Here is a 21,330-nt window from a genome sequence, read left to right on the forward strand (position 1 = left end):
ATGACTGTTGGTTAGGTGATCCTGGGGGTGCCTATTCAGAACTGCTCTGCCAGGGGATTCTTTGATCCTGTACAGAAGCTGTACCCAGCTCCCCAGTTCTTAAAGGTGGCTACACAAAAGAACTGCTGATCCAGATCAAGCGGTACAAGGGGAGTAAGCCCTCTCCTTTGGGAGGCAGAACGAGTGCAACCATGCCACCCGCTAATAGCCTTCCCCCAGCACCAGGGAGGTCTGTTACCCTAATATCAGCATCTCTCTCGCCCACCAAGGGGCACTGGTGCAGCGAGATGCTCCGTGTTGCAATAGTTCTGCACCAAGTGCCCACATGCCAGGGATGTGGGAATTGTGATGTGTACTTTGGGAAGAAGGGGCATTATTACGGGATGAGTCACTGTATTTTTCTTACTACAGTTTCTCATAAGAAATCTCGAGGTCCTTGTAGCCTCAGTTTTTGGCCTATTGCTAAGAATGGAGCTGGGAAGTTGTTCTCAGAGTTTTTACCTTTTGTTTTGTTTTGTTTTGTTTCATTTTCCTAGCAATATGAAAAACATAAAGTAAATTTTGGTTGCACTCAGTTATATCCCATTTCAACAATATTTTCTTTCATATTTACAAACGCAGGTCCCTGTGTAGAGGCTGTTTGTTTGTTTGTTTGTTTTTCCTTTTCCTCAGATGTAAAGCTCTGGGGCTTGGGTAAATTAAAAATTATTTATTATTTTTCCTATTTCTTTATTAGAGAAAATAGCCAATAATCACCAAAATAATTACTTTAGAAAGTAATGACTTTATTGTGTAAGTAGAACTCTGTATGTATCTGGGACATTTCAGGGTCAGCACAAAGCTATTATCTCATAGAGCATTGGTTACAGGCACACTCACTCTCTGGAGATCTTTCCCATCTGTTCTTACCACCTCACTTTAACATAATTCGCTGAGTGCTGGCTCCATGCCAGGAAGTCTGCTAGGCACTAGGGAAGCAAAGAAAAACTAAGAAAGTAGAGTTTGTAGTCTGCCTTCAAGGAGCTTGTAGTCTGCCAGATAGGGGGCACTGAGGGTTATCCTGGTGACCTAAAGATGTATCCCTTCTGCACTGTAATGGATCCTCTGCTATTCAGAAGAATGTCCAAAATTCTGAGTTACTTTCTTACTCTTAAACCTAAGCTATAAGTCTGTGATTCTTTTGGAAATTAACGATGGCATTTAGTATACCAGTGCTGCCTGAGAGTGTATGTATAATCAAGATATTGGAGTTCTCTGCCTTATGTTTCACTGGGGTTGTGGCTGAGCTGTGACAAAAGCCATCGAGGTTCAGCAGTCATACCCAGTCATACACACTAGGCCCTCACTGTAGCATCAGCTGGGTGGAAGGATCCCTGGCGTGTTCTGACGGGAGACACTATTTAAGTACTAAATTGAACACTTAAGTCAAGCTACTGTTTAATGTTAAAGAACTCTTCTGGTTTATGAGTATAAAATTGAAATGAGAACGAGTCTAAAGAAGTAATAAACTATGCTAGCCTGGGTTATTTTTAGCTTGACTGTCCTAATTGAACCTCTGTGGGCCTTAGCCCTCATCTCTCAGTCAAGGGGGGAGGATATCAAATTATCTCAGAAATCCTTTCTCACACTGAATTTCTGTCAGAGGAAGCAGATGAAAATACAGCTAAAGAAAAACCGTAATTTTGCACAAAAGAGACCTTCACTTGTAGATTTAAAAGCTGTGATAAAAAAAATGGGGGGAGAGTTATATTTTATCTTAGGAAAGATAAAAGAATATATAACGAAACATTTTAGGCCTTATGTTTTCAGAAGAAATAAAATACTTAACAAATTTGACTATGCATTAACTTTATGCCCTTATTGGCAGAATTACGTTTTTATAAGGAAACTTTGCATAAGTATAAATCAGATCATTTGAGAAAAGAACCCTCCTTTTGTATCAAAAAATTAAATAAGTAGTGGGTGTTTTTTCTAGTTTTTTCATGATGTGTCATAAGCTTTTTAAGAATCCATTCTTCTCATCTTATTGTATTTCCTGAACAATGCTAGTGGTAAATTACTTAGAAGCCATTAACCAGACATTCCTGTAGCACTAGGAAAAGTTCCTTGAGGGGGAAGAGGTTGTTTCCATATTTCACATTTCCCACAGTGTTCTGAACTCAGTTTTTTACTTAATAACTGCTTACCAAAATTGTCCATGTTCATTGTATGAAAACCCTAGAATCCAAATATAAACAAAGAAAGTAAATATTATCCACAACTCTCAACCTAAAGACAGCCTCTGTTAATGACCTAGTCTGTACCCCTCCATACTTGATACTTGATAACTGAGGTCACTATGTACTTATTTTAGCTGAGACCCATTCATTTGTGAATTGTGTGTTTGTGTCCATTTTTCTATTGGTATTTTTGTATTTCACAGACTCCCAACTATATAAAAATTCCTTAAGTAGTAAGAAAAATAACTTTTAGTGAGTTTATCATTTACCTTTTAATTATATGACACTGTTATGTGGTAGGTGTCTATGTCCTCAATTTTATGGTTTCCATAACAATTTCTGCCTTTGTGATCTTGCTGTTATGGTTTTCAAAGTTGGGCAGACATTTACCTATATTTCCTTGTATTTTTATGTGATTTGTTTTAATTTGTGATGTGAGGTAGTTTTTATTGTGTATATAGATCAGTATTGTGATAATTGGGGTTTTTAGGTTTAAGGGATGAACATGCTTAGTCAGCCTCTACTAATGGGGCCTCACTCTGGGGGTGCACAAAAGAAGGAGGCTTCTCCAGGGACCAGGCTCTCCTTTTGACCTATAGCAGCAGGACTTCTCCAATGGCCCTTCATCTTGCCTTCTGCCCTCCCCTTTTCCAGTCACCTGTGGCCAGTGCTCAGAGCCAGAACATGATCTACAGATAGTTGAGGAACATATTGGGCCACACCCTCAACAGGGCCTACAGACGGGCCCCTTTGCTTGGATTGAGACAGAAACTATACAGCAGCCCTTACATGCCCACCCTTATATGGAATGTCTGAGTGAAAATGCTGGTGGTGGGGATGAGCTTTTCTATTGGTTTGGTCTATCTAGAATAGTTTTTCTCAACTGTGACACAATAATAAATTTTTCTCCAATCAAATCATTTTTTTAAGATTATCCTTTGCTTATTATATGTTACAGTAAGCTGAGGTTTTATCGTCCTTTGCTAATAATAAAATTCTTTCCAATGATTAACCACCAGTTTTTGTGAATGAGATGGTTCATGCACCCCTGTCTCCAGCACCCCTAAGGAAACTGCCCTCTGCTGAATTAGAATAAGATAGGCCAGATGAGCTGGAGTAGGACATATCTAAGTTAGACTAGCTGGATAGAATAAGTTATGATAGGATGTCTCTCAGCCCTCTCATCCTTTGTGCTTGTTCCCCACAAAGTACCTTTCCTGTGCACAGACCCAGGGAATGAAACAAGTAGAAAAGAGATCACACTTGAAATTAAAAGGCCTGGCTTTGGCCACTGCCTCTGTCCTCACTCCCTGGATGACCTTGGACAAATCATTTGGCCTCTCGGAGTGTTGGGCTCCTGACTTCTTGAGCAGAGGTAAAAGTGATGCCTACTATACAAGCCTTCCCAAGTTTTACTGAGGATCAAGTGAGATAGTGAATATAAAAATGTCTTCTCAACTAGAAAGTACTTATGCAGTATTAATTATATTATCATTTCCATTCTTCCCCGAAAAGGAGTTAATGTAAATGTCATTAACACCAGATTAGTAGATTGTTATATATCTTACCCTGCCTGCTAGAAATGGTAATATCCATCTGCACGTAGTATTTTGCCAAGAAGCTCAGCACTCTCATTTTTTATTTGTCTCCACTTGACAGCCCAGCTTCATTTTGCAGCTATAAAAACAAGTACCAAAAAGTTAAGTTATAAACCCTCATTTAGCCAGCAAGTCAGTGATGAAAGAGGGATACAATAAGAGTGTAAACTGGTGACCTTCAGTAGGAGCTCTGTTAACCAACATCCAGAGTAGGAGGAGGGGTGGGGACCACCAGCTAGAACACCTTTCATTTCCAGTAGCTGCCAGTAGACTCACAAGGAGATACAGCTTTGGAGGAAGGACCCACTTACTTCTCCGAGGTACACAGGAATTGGGAGTCCACAGACTTCTCAGGCCCAAATTCCGAAAAGCTCACATGTTCATCTGAACACCCACAGTGATCACACAGAGTTTGATGTGCAAGTGGATTGTGTTTAGAAAGTTCATTTAGTTAGCACATGATTTAGAATTCAGTACACATTTTCCCAAGGAACCCATGTCATAAATGGGGTGAGGTTCCCAGACTCGTTCACAGAAGCTGTTACTGTCATGAGATGGGAGTCTTGGAAAGGGGGTCTTGCTGTCTGTTCAAGAGCAATGGGAAGAGCTCTTCCTTGTGCGTCCCTGGGCAGAGGGCCAGCTCTGAGCAGAAGTTTGAAATAAGACAGTCATCTGTGATGGCTTCTCTCTGGCTCTTCTGCCTCTTTCCCACTGGCCACCAGGGCTACTGAGGGCTGTCTTCTGGCCAGCCCTGCCACCGACGCAGCTGGATACACACTTACCCACCTTCCTCCTTACCCATCCTCTCCAGCCCCACACACTCAGCCATGGGAGATGTTAGGGAAGACAATCATCACCCTGAATAAAGGGCTAGCAACCTTCCTGCCAGGTGTTGGCATTTTTCAACCACAGATCTCTGTGTGAGGAGGTGTTTTTGAATTAGGAGACCCCCAAAGGTGGGGTATCTCTGCCTGAGGTAGTTCCCATTAAGTTTCCATTTTTCACAGATATTTCCCTTCTGCTTTTACACTGGACACTATTAACCTGTGATTCATGAATTCCCTGAAATTAAAAAAAAAGTTGTGTGTGTGTGTTTTAATGTTTTTCTAGTCAAAGTTAAATAGCTTTCATTCATTTCTCAGAGTGGTCAATGATCCCCACCCTACCCCCCTCCATCATGAAGAAGCACAGGTCCCAAACCTACAAATTCTTTAAAGTCTCCAAGTTTCATTATGCTTATAAGGCACCAGAGACTGAACAGTGGGGCCTAGGGGGGTTCAGGATTTATTTTTAGGTTCGCGAGGGTTAGGTGAATGTAAACTGGAAAATCCCTATGAAATGTGTACTTCCTGCAAAAGAACTTCCTTGATTTTTTTCACTGATTTCATTTTCAGGTTAACATTCTTTGCAACTATTTATTGGTACTTCCCTAGATCTACACAAGACAGTTTCATAGTCATCAATTCAGAATCAAAGAAAACTTCAAAATTTTTATTTAAAAACAAAACAAAACTAGAGTGTTTGCTGCTGACTCAGGCGGCAGCGGCTGCAGCAAGCCCACGTCTCCACTCTCTCTTAGAGACCTGTCCTTTCCCAGGAAGGCAGAGAAGTGGAGGGCTCAGAAGAGGGACTTGGGTGCAGAGAAACAGAATGAAGCGAAACACTTGTCCCTCACTGTAGGAGTTGGACAGATGACTTAGCCTCATAAGGCATCAGTTTCCTCATCTCTGAAATGGGGAAGGTCACGTCCGCATCTTGGGCATCTCACGAGGACTCACTTGTGCCGGTCCTTATATTGAGTGCTTTGCCTGTGGTGTCTCAATACAGGCGCCTTCCATCCTTAGCATCTTCAGAGAAAATGACGTGACTTCACAGTGGAATTCATGAGATACCCTTTCCATTTGACCTCTTAGCCTGAGTTCCTTTGAGTCAATATGTATATATATGTCTCTCTACATTCTTTTAATTGTTTGCTACTACTCTCTCCACCTGTTTTACCCTTTTTACTTCCATAACTGATTAATTACCAAATAATTTAAGAAAATATTAGAAGTGAAATTTGGGAAAGAGAGACCTCTTCCTCATTTTAAGATGTGTGGCTTCTGTATGGTCATGGTGCATCGTGGTCTAAGATTGTGGTCACTGTCAGAATTCATGCTGTGCTGGGCTGCTTTTGTGCAAGTGACTCAACCTTCTCTGGCATGTCACATTTCAGAATGCTTATGCTCCTAAAAATGGTTGGACATCGCACTAAAGTTTAAGAATAACTTTTCTTGGGGCACCTGACTGGCTCAGTCAGTGGAGCGTGCAACTCTTGATCTCGGGGTTGTGGGTTCAAGCCCCATGTTGGATGCGGAGATTACTTTAAAAAAAATAAAATCTTAAAAAAAAAAAGGAATAACTTTTCTTTTTGCCTTACAAAAAAGCCTTGAAGAATTGAAAGTGGCCTAGGTTTATACTGTAATGTTTTATTTGCCTCCCAAATAAGTTGACAATATATTACTTTTACACCGCTTTTATTGTTTGGGAAAGACTTATTGTTTGCAGAGAGCTGTCACATACAATAACTTATTCAATGTAACAAACCTGAGAAGAGATTGTATCAGTCTTGAACCTTTTAGTTTTCAAGTGACAGGAAGGCCAACTCGAAATGGCTTAGCAAAAAAAGGAAGGTTTTTGGCTCATGTGCCTGAAAAGTCCAGACTTCAGGTATGGCTTGCTGATCGGAGGCACAAAGAATATCATCAGGACTGTTTCTCCCATCTTCTGGCTCTGTCTTCCACAGTGTTGGCTTCATTCTTAGCCAGTATGTGGTGGTTGGCTCTGGTACCTGCAGGTCCATGGGAATAGAGAGCAGGGTTCTTTCCAGGGCTCCTTCAGCTCATGTATGTCTTTGAGGTTCATGAATCCAGTACTTTGCTTGGCCTGGATGGGATCACAGGCCCACCTCTGGAGCCTGGTGTGGAGACAGGGCCTCCTGAAAATGCATGGACATTGGATGGGGACTAGAGACAAAATCTGAATATTGTTTCCAGAAAATGAATGAGTGTCCACTGTAGAGATATTATTATCATTCCTCTTTTTCTAGACAAGGAAACTGATGTTCAGGGAGGTAGCTTGTCCAGATCTTACTTCAGAGAAGAAACTGAGAGGGGGTTAGACCCAAGGACTTCCGACTTAGCATCCTGTACTCTTTCTACAACTCCCATCTTTGACTGTGATGGCAGAGGAACCACTGGGCACAGTGGAAAGAGCACTGCACAGAGGGCCAAGCCTTCTCGACACACTTCTGCCCCTAGCTAAATGTGTGGGCTTAGACACTTAGTCTCTTGGGTCTCATTCTTCTTGTCTGTCAAATAGGGACGATACCTGCCTGCCAAATAACTCAGTAGATGTAGGGGAAAGGACTTTAATCGTGTAAGTTCTTTAAAAATGCAAAGCATCCTTGCCTTCTCAAAATCTGTTTATGTTCTCTGTAGGTACCAGGTTTTCTTTTACAGGAATGTCAAGAAAATGTGCTTAGAACTTCCCACTTTCTAAAGTGTGCTTCACACACCTTATTGCACTTAAATTTCCCAAACAGTCCTGAAGGACAGATGAGAAACCCACCATCGGGGAGTTGAGAGATGGGCTCTGGGACAAGCAACCAATGAATGCCAGATGTTGGCTTCCATCCCTGCTCGCTGTGCTCCCTGCCTCATCCCAGGAGGGCTAACCTGTTTTGATCAACTCTGGGTATATGTGATCATGAAGAATTCAGACACAGTAACATTTTGAATGTGACCTAAGACTGTGTATTCTTTTTTTAATTTTTTTTTAAATGCTTATTTATTTTTGAGAGAGAGACAGTGTGAGCAGGGGAAGGACAGAGGGAGAGGGGGATAGAGAATCCAAAACAGGTTCCAGGCTCTGAGCTGTCAGCACAGAGCCCATTGCAGGGCTCAAACCCACGGAAGGACCATGAGATCATGACCTGAGCCAACGTCGGACGCCCAACCAACTGAGCCACCCAGACGCCCTTTAAGACTGGGTGTATTCTAATATTTTATTATGAGTTACCTGCCTAAAAAAAATTTTTTTTAATGTTTGTTTATTTTTTGAGAGAGAGAGAGCATGAGCAGTGAAGGGGCAGAGAGAGACAGAGACACAGAATCTGAAGCAGTCTCCAGGCTCTGAGCTGTCAGCACAGAGCCCACCACGGAGCTCGAACTCACGAGCTGTGAGATCATGACCTGAGCCGAAGTCGGACACCCAACCGACTGAGCCACCCAGGCGCCCCAAGTTACCTGCTTGTAAAATACTCTGGTTGAGTTATTAATTATTTTCATTTAGGGGTGAATAAAATAGCATCAGAGGAAACTCATGTACATAACCATAAGAAAAGAGATCTCAAGAGATAAATGACTGAAAGCACCACATTACCGTGTTAGGTACTGCTGTGAGAAAGACCTTAATGGCTCTGAAAAGTTTCTTTTCCTGCCTTCTCCCTTTATTGCCTTCATATCCAGCAGGGTGTTCTGTAGTCCTGGAAACAAGATTTTGGTGGGAGAGCTCCTGTCTGTTATCCCTTCTAAGCATGGCTGTGAGGGGTGCTGGGAACACCACACTGGGGGCCACACTGGACTGCTGTACACCCCCAGGGCTCTTTGACCTGCAGTCAGGTATCATGTCCCCAGGGACCTTCCCCTACAGTTCCAACCTACACTAATACTGATGTCCCAGGGCCTCAGGGCTGGTGCTTGAAAGCTGAAGCAAGGTTTTCCTGACAGAAGCCCCATTTATCAGATGAGAAGGGGCATTGCCATCTGTGCTGTTTGTTCATGTTGAATGAGGTCCCTGGAGTGTGGGAGTAGCAGTGTTACTTGCCTCATCAAGCTCTTCTGAGGTGACATCGATGCGTATATGCAGAGCTTCTGAAACACCCAGCTGAAACTTGGCACACGGTAGCTGATCACATCCTCCAAATATGCCCAGAATCGTCAGCAACGCACCCTCCATTAACCAACCCCCCAATCCAGGCACTACCCCATTTCAGCGTTCCCCCTTACTGCAGAGCCCTTCTAAAGTGCCCAGCCCTGCATGGCCCGGTACTATAGCCACTGGCCACATCTGGACATTGAGCATTAGAGATGTGGCGAGTCAGAAATGGTGTCCTGTAAATGTCAGATGCATACCAGATTCCAGACTTAGTATAAAAATATAAAATCCCTCAATATTTTTATATTACACGCTGTAATAATAACATATATTGAGCAAAATAGTATATATTATTGAAATCTAATTGTACCAGTTTTCTTTTTACCTTTTTAGTGGTCCATAGAAACTTCAAAGTCACCTACAGACCATTACATTCCTACTGGAGACTTCCGGTTTCTACTGTGTCTCCACTTCGCTATTGAACCCATCCATCCCAAATAGTCTTGGGCCCTAGCACTTCACCAAAAACAGCCCTTGTCAAGTCACCTTCTGTTGCTTAATTGTCACTCCTAACCTCTCGGCATATTTGTGGAAGTGCTGTCGCTTTCAGTGAAGCACTTTATTCTCTTGCCTCCAGGGACATCATGTTACCTTGATTTTTCTGTTTCTTCACTGATGATTCCCTCATGGACTCCTTTCCTTAATCCTCCTCCTCATCTTCTTTTTTCTTATCCAAACTCACTCTCCAGTGGACTTCATCCTCACTGAAGACTTTAGGTACCATCTTCGTAGACTTCCCAGCTTTGTGTCTGAAGCCCAGACTTCTCTCTTCCTGAACCGGTATCTTAACTTCCTGCTCAGCATCTCTGTTTGGATACCCAGGAGGACTGTTCAAGTTTACATTATCTAAAATTGATTTCTTGGTTCCACATCCCCAAGCCTGCCCCTCTCCCAGTACTTCCTGTGTTGGTAAAGGCTAATTTCCTTCACCCACTTATTTAAACCACAAATCTTGGAGTCATTCTTGACTTTTCTTCTGACTAACTATATACAGTCCGTTGACATATTCTGTTGGGTCTTCCTTCAAATTATATTTCCAGTCTAACCATTTCTTACCGTCACCAGCCTCCTGAAAGACCCCCTCCTCTCTGAGTGGACTTTTGTAGTAGTCTAATCACTGATCTCTCTGAGCCCATCTGCCCCTCAGCTGCTCCCAGAGTGATCCTTTTAAAATGCCAAGTCCATTTTCTTCCTAGAAACTTCCAATGGCACATCATCTTCCTTAGAATAAAATGTGTCATCCTTATAAAAGCCATATATGATTTGACCCTCTCACACACCACCACCAATGCGCACACACACACACACACACACACACACACACACACCAGTTACCTGCCCTCCACCCCCTTTCTCTGGTTTACTGCCCTGTTTCTCCTCTCCCTCCAAGCATGCTCTGTCTTCCTTGGTGTTCATGCTTCTCCCTTCTTATGCACACTATGTTCACGTGGCTCATCCTCCACTCATCTCTGGGTAAAGCTCACCTTCTTACCTTCCCTCACCAACGTGCCTAATAAAGACTTTGGAGGTTTGTATTCCCTCATAACATCATAACCTTTTGACATATCATATGTGTATTTGTTTCTTGTCTTCCCCATGGAATGGAGGCTCTGTGAGAGCAGGGATGTTTTCTGTGAGTCCACATAGTTTTCCACAAGAGCCTCAAAACAGTGTTTGATACAGAGTTCAGTGTTGTCTGATTGGATGGTTCTGCCAGACTCTGCTCAGTGACCACGTCCATCCATGCCCCTGTAGAGTGGGCATCAGAATCGCTTGGGAGATTGCCTAAAATGCATATATGCCTTGACTCCAGCCCGTGGAGATCCAAATGCAGTAGATTCTGGGGTAGAACCCTGAACATTTTTTGACAAGCTTCCCAGGTAATTTTGATGCCTGAGGTAATTGGACCAGACTGCCAAGCACTGCCTCAGTGTACCACTTTTCATTTGTTTATCTGCTGCTCTGCTCTGTCGAGAATTATTTCATGTGTGTCAGCAGTGTTTGAATCACCTGGGAACCTAAATATAGATCCTATAGCCCCACCCTAGATCTGGTAAATCAGAACTTCCAGGGGTGGGTCTTGGGAATCTATATTTTTTGAAAAGCTCCCTTGGTGCCAGTCTTCCCAATAGCCTTTGGGAGCCTCAGCTGTGTTTTACAGACTCCTTGAGGAGGTTATAAACTCAAGAGCAGGTGTTTCTTACATCTTTTTAGGCCAACTTCTCTCCTCATCCCTCATTAATCCAACAGTGTTCTATTCAGAAGTGATATTCAGTAAGTCACTATGGAGTGAACACTTTGGTTTATCCACAATTTCAATTTGCCTTTGTAACTTTTACATCAACCAGTATTCCTGACTACATTTCAGTCCAGCCCATTCTCTGATTAGAGGCAGGAAACATATCTTAGCTGCCTTGCTAATTCTGGTAGGGACTCTCTTTGCAGTCTTTTTGTCCAGAAATTTAAAATGTGTTTCCCAGGTCAGACCAGACAGCACTGAGGTAACATCACCCATTTTCATACTTAAACACTCACCTGTTCAACCTTCCTTTTGGGCCTGTACTGGAGCGCACGTGCTTTGGCTGTCCTCAACCTCAGGGTGCATCCAGTAGACTGCAGAGCATCCCTGGGGATGGCAACAAGACCCGACCTCTTGCTCTGGAAGCCTGCCTGGGCTGCTTAGTCTCTTGAGGAAAAGTATCCCCCTGCATTAGACTCCCTGTGGGGTCTATGGCCCTGTCCTACTTCTGTGTGGTTTTGTCCTGGTTTTTGTCCTAGATACCTCTTTACAGATGGAAAGTTTAAAACTAAAAGTGTTAACCAAAAATTAATAAATGGGTGGGGAGTGGATGGGGCAGCTGATAATATATGCAGAATTTTATTCCTTGGCTAGACTCAGAGCTAGCCTCTAGGTTAAGAAGAATCACTGATGAAGGCCCAAAGAAAGCCCCTTGGTTAACCTATTTCTTAAATATCCAAGTCCCCACAGAGTGTGTACTCTGGACTTTGGATGGCCAACTAGTAACCTTTTTTAATATATTGACTTTGTGTGTATTCTTTGCGGAAGATGTCAGGGTCATTATTCAAGGCAGAATCTAAAAAGGAGTCGTGTCATTTAGGTAAGCCCAAGAAGCACTTCCCAGCACACACTGTCTGTACCTTAGAATTTTGCCTCTGGATAAGCCACAATTGCATTTTGATGCCAGATGTGAGAAGCCATTAGTAATCAGGACAACTCCCTTGGGAAATTTTGTTCCCAGTCCCTGTTCCAGAGGATCACTGTTTCCTCTGGAATATTTGTTTGAGGGGCTCCGCAGGCTGCGATTCAGTGACAAAGGGGAATGAATTGACCTTAGAAAAATAAGAATGAAAGATTTCTAATGAGGTCTGACAGTTCAAGGACTGAAGACTGAAGAAGGAGTCTAAGCTTTTTTTATTTTCCTGCCCACCCAGTCTTCATACAAATGTAAATATGCCTCCTTCAACAAATTGCCAAATGTGGTTTTAATTTGTAAGCAGGAGACCCTGACTTGCCTTTTTCTTTTCTTTCTCTCTCTCTCTCTCTTTTTTTTTTTAATGAAGTCACAGGTTTTGCACTTTTTGAACTGGACTTTTCCTTCTGTCACTGCATCGCATTTTCTGTTGTCCTTTTCCTTCCAAGGACATTTTTCCTATTGTTTGTGATCAGAGGAATTTGGGATGAGAGTCAATTGTCATGTCTCTTAAAGAAGTTTTTGAAGTTCCCATAGGAAATGCATAGTGCTTTTTAAACTTAGTTTAAAAAATAAATAAATAAAGGCAGAGATTGAATCTAGTGTGAGATTTGAAGTGTCACCATCGCAGCATCATACTTTATGTGGTCGACGCAGTATCCATTGTTGTTATTTATGACCCTGTCTGCCTTCCATTGTGGACTTCTTCAAGCCTTGGGGAATTTACATCATTCCTAATAGCAAAAGGCTTTCTGGTTCCCACAGAGTTGTTCAAAGCCTGACTCATGCTCCTTATGTTAATTGTTCAGCTCTGAAAATACAGCACTTACAGGGTGTGGTCGTAAGGGGAAAATCTACTGTACTTATAGGGCATGTTTAGAAGTGTTTCACACATAAATCTCAGTCTCTCTCCCTCTCTCTTCCTCTCCCTCTCATTTAACTTTACTGTAGCTCTGTCTGGTCAACTAGTGAGTCTTAGGGGGAGAAAGGGAGAAGCATCAAAATGCAGTATAGTCCAATAAAACCTATGGTATTCTGTTTACTAACTCTTAAAACTGATTTAGGTTATACCTGGATATGACTATGAGTGACATTGATCCAGGTCTGAAACCATAGGCGGGATTGGAGGGAGCTAAAGGTTCGTGCTCAGTGGTACCCTGTACCACTGATTGGGCAAAGGTCATAGCATCAGCCTGTGGGACATCCAGGTATACTGATGGCTGCCATCTACCAGGCATTCTGGGACTGCCATTGTTAATTCCAATGTAAGTCTAAAGCAAGGGACCCACTGATAATTTCCCAAAATTCTTCCTTATTTCTACAGCATTTTACTGTGGAATTTGATGGAGAAGGATACTTAGTGTCACAGGAAATGAGAGAAGTTAACACCTTGTCTGGCTTATCTACTTGCTTAACAAAAAGGAAATGATTCCAAAATTATGAAATAGGTCAATGTTGGCAAATTTTGGGAGTTTTTTTTACATTTTATAAGTACTTTTTTTTTTTTAGCTTATTTCTTTATTTTGAGAGAGAGAGAGAGAGAGCAAGAGCGAGCATGCAGGAGGGGCAGAAAAAGGGAGAGACAGAATCCCAAGCAGGCTCTGCACTTTTATTTTTTTTTTTATTTATTTTTTTTATATATATGAAATTTATTGACAAATTGGTTTCCATACAACACCCAGTGCTCATCCCAAAAGGTGCCCTCCTCAATACCCATCACCCACCCTCCCCTCCCTCCCACCCCCCATCAACCCTCAGTTTGTTCTCAGTTTTTAACAGTCTCTTATGCTTTGGCTCTCTCCCACTCTAAGCCCGACACAGGGCTCAAACTCATGAACTGTGAGATCACAGTTCTCAGATGAGCTGAGATCAAGAGCCAGACACTTAACCGATTGAGCCACCCAGGTGCCCCGTTTTTATAGGTACATGTACTTCCATATGAAGCTTCCATGGGAACATATAAGAATAGATACACAGATAATCTATGAAATATGTAAAATTGTTGCAGTGCTTAGTTTAAGAAAAACTCCCAGTTTTTTAATAGCCAAGAATCACAAACTTCAGTGTTCAAAGTATCCATTAAAATCTTAACTCTTTAGGCAGCCTTGAGTATTGCAAAGGCCACATTCTGTATTTTTGTAAATAGAGAAAATGTGTGGAATTCTTAGGAATCAGGGTCCAGACCACTGTGCCAACAGATCTTAACCGTTGTCTGGAAGATCAGAATTCACAAATATGCTGCTGCCCGGCCCTGCAGTTCTGGGCTTTGTCACAGTTTGGGCCACAGAGATATCAGATATTGGCTAAGGGGTGCCTCTGTGGCTCCGTCAGTGAAGCATTTGACTTTTGATCTCAGCTCAGGTCTTCATCTCTGGGTTGTGAGTTCAAGCCCCATGTTGGGCTCTGTGCTGTGCGTGGAGCCTACTTAAAAAAAAAAAAAAAAAAAAAGGTATTGGACAAGAGTTCCCAGATGGTCTGGAACCAGTGTCCTTTCTCTTACAGCCTTGTATGTTTGTGGTGTGTATTAACGTTATGAACTGTATTGGATAGGAGTCCAAGTAAGTGACAATTTACCAAAACGTTCTAGATTTTTTAAACGTAAAATAGCCTAACACTAAGCAGTTTCATCTGGTCTTCACAAAAATCTGTTCACTGGGGCATTCAAAGTATAACTGTTTTTTCTCACGTTCAGCTAATAGATTTCTGGTTGAACCTTTGTTATCTTTTGGAGTAGACAGAAGGAACTCTCCACGGAGCGTCTGATTATCTTGCTGAGTGTGCCGAGAGTCCACTTCCTCCCAGTGCAAAGCGCAAGAGAAATGCTCTGAAAGAAATGTAGGTCCAACACATTCTTCTTTTTCTCCTTTTTGACTGTCCGTGTGTATGGATACATGACGTGAAACCTAGAATTCCACAAGAGTTTATGGAAACCAATCACAAAACCCCCTCTGGCACCAACTTTACCCTAAGTTCCATGCTTGCTCTTCTGCCTGCCTCCTGCTTTCTGGACAATGGGGAGCAAGTTCTTGCTTCACAGGTGTGTTGCAAGGACTAATTAATTACAAGCACTTTGAAGATGAAACACACCTGTTTGGTGGTGTCTTTCATACCACTTTCTGAGTGACTATAGGTCTATCTAAAAAAATACATTCCTTTCCTAAAATGCAGGTTCTCATTCTAAGATAATTATGATAATCCTCACACCCCTGATCAGGAACAATAAGAACCTCTGTGTGTGTGTGTGTGTGTGTGTGTGTGTGTGTGTGTGTGTTTGTGTTTCCAGACTAAAGCTTAGCCAAAATAAATATTTCAGCTTCAGTGTTTTGAGTTTGGTTTGGTGGTTTAAGAAATTTCTTACTATTCACAAGCCTGCAAGTCTGTGTTGAAGTCAAATCTCTAGTTTCTCAATTTTCCCCCTGCAGTTGCTATCCTGTTCCTCAAAGTGAATTTTACAAAGTGAGTGAAGTTTACATTGTCTTTTATGTGTGCTGTAGAAAAAGTGTGTGTGTGTGTGTGTGTGTGTGTGTGTGTGCACATTCTTGCATACAAACACACACATATGCTATGCTTTGGATGTATCTGAGCATTTGCTTCTGGGGAAAAATGTCAACATATCAAATTTAGGCAATATTGACCCTTAACATCTGAAATGTATACTTGTCTTCCTTAGTTAAAATAGATCCATCATAACTCAAGTATAACTACAGTGATAACCTAGTGATCAATAAACAAAGCCTGTCCTCATATATCCTAATAACTAATCCTAGTGTGTCTGTTGCTTGATCCAGTCTGAATTTAAACATCTCACTCAGGGACTTTTCTGGATTTGCCTGGGAGGTAAGGGAGAAGGAAAGGTAGCCCAAGCTCCTTCTCCAGGGATAGGCAATGTGACAAGGGCAGCTTTACGTAAACAAAACAAAAAATCTTTCTTTGTTTTAGTGTGAGAAGAACTGAAACAAAAAGCAGCGTTGTGAGCAAATCACGGAGCAGCCGGGACATTGGGGGAACAGCTAGTGACCCAGTGATTGCAGAGATAGCAAGGAGGAGGGGTGACAGTCAGGCTTCAGCCAGTCCCCCATCAGAGTCCACAGAACAAGCAGAAGATAACATAAAGGCAGCTGAGAGCCACTGGGGGCTTCCTGTTCAAAAGCTGGAAAATGTTCATCAGACCCAGCCAGAAGATGCTAGCAGCCAGCAAAAACCTCATCATGGGGAGTGGTCAGAGACAGGGCTTCTAAGCAGGAGCCCTGTCTGTAGCTGTGAGTCAGCATCGCCAGGTCCAAAACAAAGTCCACAAGGGGCCAGAACACAACAGAAACGCAGGAACCTCGGCTCTGTGGAAGACGTCGACCACCACAAGAGAGTTTCTCTTGGAAGTGATCGATTAGTCCCAAGAGAAATAATAGGGGAAAAAAGCAAAGCTGTCAGGGTTTTGCCAACTTCAGAGCTGTCGGATCCGGGGTTACTTGTGAAACAAGGTTTGGCAAAAACGGCGTCTAATGAAGAGTTGCATGTTTTGGAAAATCTCTCCTCTGGACATCTTACGAAAAATAAGTTAGGGAAGGCACAGCAAACTGGCTCAGCCACAAACACTGAAAGATTATCTGCAATCCAGGGCAGTCCAACCAAGAAAAGAAAGAAGCATGAAAGAGGCCACTAACTTACTAAAGGGGATTGCAGAGATGTAGTTGGGTCTATAGTGGCTAAAGATGTGGAAAGAGAGGGGTCTGTGTAGATGCTGTGATTTTAAAGGAATTAGAATGATTATTTTGTACCGAAAATGTGTATCTGTGTTAGTGTTAGTTTTCAATGCATTCATCTTCAGCAGGCTATATGATTTTTCTAACAACGTTGCTACTTTCTCATACTTTATAACTGTCTTCAGAAAGTTATTTTAATGAGAAATGGCCATTCACCTTGTCAAGGATGATCCCATTCTTGAAGGACCTGCCTGAAGAAACCAACCATGTGCTTTCTTGGCCCATCACTGTGCACACCGTATGATGGGCTATATGAAGACAGGGCCATAGTGCAATATCTAGGGGTATAATTTCTCCTCCTGTTCCTCAGCCTGAATTGAACAGAAGTGAAAGAACAGGCTAGCCGTCTTCAACATCTGGTTCTGGGCCCAGCATCACTGTCTAAAAATATGTTAGAAAGGCCCATCTTGGGCCCCACCCCAGGCCTACTGAATGAGAAACCCTGGGTGATTCTGAAACATGCTCAAGTTTGAGAACCACTGGACTAATTGGAGACTCCCTAGTGTTTCTTTCCTCAATACTGGCTACCATGGCCTCCCGCTCATCAGCTGGGGCCCATATGTGGACATGCACACCCTTGTGCTCCCTCAAACTTGTAAAACACCTGGGTTCAGCCTATGAGCAGCTCTGTTCCCAGGTTCTCTACAGCACGGTGGCCGCTGCACCCACAAAACTGTTAATTACCCTAAAATTACTGGAAGTTTATGGCTAATTTGACCTTGCATTAGAGGAAGAGAGTAGAGGGACAGGCTTGCTCTTGCTTGTAGCTCAGGCATGTCCCTGCCCCTGCACTTGCCCCCACCTCTGAGATTTTGGTTAGGTTCAGGAAGGATTCGAACCCAAGGGGAGCTCAGTGGCCAGAGTTTCCGGTTTCCCATTTGGAAGGCATCACAGGCAGTTTCAGTTTCAAAACAGGAGCCTTCCGTTTGCACTGTCACCCACTAATGTCTCCAGTGGGCTTGCTGAAATGTCAGAGTGAATCATAGCAATGACTTATTTTGGATGGACACCTACTAAAGATTTTGTTAACCCAGTTTCATTCTAAAATAGGGGAAAAAAACATATTCACAGGCCACCCATCAAATACATCTTTTTTTCTACTCAACATTGTGTGGTCCTTTGAAGTAGCACCTCCCTAGTAACAAGGAAAATCAAGTATATTCCCAAAGTGTTGGAGTTAGCAGAAAAATAACCCAGAAAAAGCCTAATGTAATAAAAGAATATGGAAACAGACACAGTGTTGGTGGTTTGTGCTTAAGACTAATTATGGTTACTCCTAGCTCATTCTGTGCTTCCCCATGTCTCCTTTCCCACTTGTGTTGTAGGGTATTACTCATTAAGAGGCAGCCATATTTCATGGCACCATCTTGGGTCATGAAGTTCAGTGTTGGTCACTATACTTGGCCGTGAATGTAGATCCTATTCCTTTGATGTTCCCCACCTTGCCTGGAAACCTCTTCCCTTCATGTGATCCCAGCCTCATGACCTTCACTCACCGGGAACGTGGCCCCGTGCACTGGCGTCCTTTCCTCTTCCCATCCCTAGGTTTTTTTCCTGCTCTTAGCTGATTCCAAGCAAAGCATTCTGTGAGAAAAGAGGGAACCCAACAGGATACTAACCACAGTGGAGCAGATTGTGCTCATACAGTTGGGGTAGACTGCACAGGATGGAAACCTCAATCTCCATGGTCTGTGGGGGGCCCCTGCTGTTAGAGGGACAGCAATTCTAGGTGTATTGTTCACTGAAGACAGGAGCACAGTGTGTCCTTGAATCTTCTTAAACAGAATTACCGGAACGGTTTCAACAGGGCACAAGTAATAACCCTGGTGACTGGCCAAGAAACAATAAGCTCCCTGGAAAAGAGTCTAGAATAAAAGACAACCATTTCAGTGAAATAGTTGCTGCCTAACGTACACCTAGAAGGAGATGTTTGAAATGGAGGCAACAGAGAAAAGCTAATTGAAAAGTTTTTATTTCATTTGTTAACGGGACAAAGCCAATACTTGTGATTTAGTGATTCTCTTTCAAGAACAGCCTTGGCTTTAGGGTTTGGTATATTCGTGAAATAACAATTACTGTGACCTAAGAGGGAAAACAGTACCTTGGGTTGTAGATTGACCGGTCTTTCTCACAGCCTGCATGTACATGGGATTTTCACAGGGTTAATGGAGGGAACAGCTCTCCACTCCGCACTATGGCATGTGTTTAAGGAATTTTGCCTCTAAGCATTTTTCTTCCACATGTCTGAAACACCCCCAGATCTCTTGTTACTTGAGTGGTTGTGTGATTCTTTGGATGTTTGGAAGTACAAAGGGGAAGATGGCTGCCAGGTTTTGCTTATTAGCTGGGAAATGCAGAATTCTCTACTCCTGGGAGTGGGGTGTGTGTTGACGTTCTTTATAATCTTATTAATTCAGCATCTGAAAATCTGAGAGCCTGTCAGTATTCTTAATCAAAAAGAACACAGTCTTCAACCACTTACTTAACAACCCAAATTAAATTTATTTTCAAGTCCCTGTAATTCTGATGCTTCGGAGAAATGTTACAGTTTGAACTCCCTAACTTTCTCAGTGTCGTTATGGCTTCTAAGTCGCATCCCTGTGCTTTCAGATGGCTTTTTTAAAAATACATTGATGTCGGATTTTGTGTTGTTTTTTTAATGTCCATAAACAAGAAATGTCAGAGAACAGTCAGTGTGATTTTTCTTACACGTTTTTTTTTTCTTTGCTGCTAGAGGTTAACTATCATCTAGATATGCATATAAATTGTCAAATGCAAAGAAGCAACCATTTGGGGAGAGAGAAGTGAGTGCTGCAGCATTTTTGTTTACTTATGTTAGTATTAAAGAAGTAAGAAAATGTATTTTATTTTTTATGACAAGAATCATTAAAAACTCTAGTTGTTTTTTTTTTTTTAATGTTTATTTATTTTGAGAGAGAGAGAGAGCGAGCGAGCATGAGCAAGCCTGAGCTGGGGAGGAGCAGAGAAAGTGAAAGAGAGAATCTCAATCAGGTTCCGTGCCCAGTTCAGAGCCTGATGTGCAGGGCTCCATCTCACAACCGTGAGAGCATGACCTGAGCCGATATCAAGAGTCAGACACTCAACCTACTGAGCCACCCAGGTGCCCCTCTAGTTTGATTTATGGAGAATATAGCTTGTTTGTGAATGAGATATCTCAAGATAGGTCTTGGGGACAACAATGGGATCACAGTCAATTGTTTGCTTCTTGTGTCATGTTTGGATTTTAGCATGAGGTGTGCATCTTATGGCCTTTGACTTTAGAAAGAGCTTGGTGAGGGCAGAGCACGTAAGGGAAGAAAACCTCTGTGCCCAGGGGAGTGGCCTGAGATCCCAGTGCCACTGTTGCCAGTATTCTTGAACTCCCTCTTGGCAGGTCCCACCGTAGTATTTCCACAAAATTTTAGTGAGTGGCCTTCCTTTTGAGGTAACAAATGCCTTTCCCGTGAGCCAAAGATTCTCTCTTCAGTGTTCTGTGGCTCGAATATGGAAATCATTTTAATTTCTTCTTTTCTCTTATGAGGAAATTTCCATGCTTGGTTTGTTAAGATGACAGAGTTCATTTCTTGTTACTGAAACACGAATGAATTGAAGCACAGTGGAGCAAGTAGAAAATCAAAATTAAGCTGATTTCCGTTAAATAGTTTAAAATCTTCCTTAAGTACAAAGTAAATCCAGCATTGTAAAGTGAAGTTAATGCAGATAATTACTCAGGACAGAAGTCTAACTGTATCATTGGTATTACAATTTAATGATACAATTAGATTCTTAGAAATCTGCGCAACTCCTAATTTGGTTTCTATATTTAACAAGATGAAGAACAAATATATGTCAATGTGTGCGCTTAACAGAGGGAACTTGAATGGATGAAGTTAGTTATTACCTTTAATTGTTTCAGAAATACTCAGTACTGGACTTTAATCATATTCAGTAAGTTTTATTATGTAGCATGATATTACCATGAATTACTTTATAATCGCCATTAGAATTACTTATCAAAAACCTTGTTTCTTTAAACAAAAATCAATAAAACCATACATATGACCCCAAGCATCTGATCAGGTGACTACAGGTATGGATTTGACAGGATAATTTTCTTTAGTCAAGTTAGAAAGCCAGACACTGCAGCAATCCCTAGAGGAGCTCTTTTTTTCCATTGCCCATATCCTGTCATTTGTTTTGTTTATATAAGTCGTTTAAATAGTTGTATGTGTCTGAAAGTACATGGGTGAAAGTAGTATGTAGAGGAAATGAACCAGCTTTATGAATAAAAAGTAAAATTGTTTTCAAAAAATAAATTTGTATGTATCACTTTTCTTCAAAACGAGCGACCCCCAAGGAATATACATCCCAGATGCCCTTTTCTGAACATGCTACTTAAAATTATATTCTGTTAGAGACTTCTTCCTCCTTGAAGCAACCCTGAGGTTTTGAACGCTGTGTTGAAACAATCCAAGGAGCTCTGCTTCCAAACCGCTGGTTCTAAAGTTGTAGGTTTGGAAAACCCTGTGTGGGGTGTTGTGATTAAATGGGCCCCTAAGATTTT

The 21,330-nt window shown here is 42.1% G+C and overlaps 1 protein-coding gene across 1 annotated transcript in view; it reads left to right on the forward strand.

Moving 5' to 3' along the window:
* The window catches only part of LOC115510350 (SLX4 interacting protein), a 176,702-nt gene extending 158,703 nt beyond the window's left edge, over positions 1–17,999 (forward strand). Inside the window, exons 7-8 of the mRNA XM_030310100.2 lie at positions 14,741–14,841; positions 15,946–17,999. Coding sequence (XP_030165960.1) covers positions 14,741–14,841; positions 15,946–16,666 — 822 coding nt within the window. The 3' untranslated portion in view covers positions 16,667–17,999. The remainder of the gene's footprint in view (positions 1–14,740; positions 14,842–15,945) is intronic.
* Positions 18,000–21,330: the final 3,331 nt, after the last annotated feature.

Source organism: Lynx canadensis, chromosome A3 (assembly GCF_007474595.2).
Source record: "Lynx canadensis isolate LIC74 chromosome A3, mLynCan4.pri.v2, whole genome shotgun sequence".
In the NCBI taxonomy this organism is placed as follows: domain Eukaryota; kingdom Metazoa; phylum Chordata; class Mammalia; order Carnivora; family Felidae; genus Lynx; species Lynx canadensis.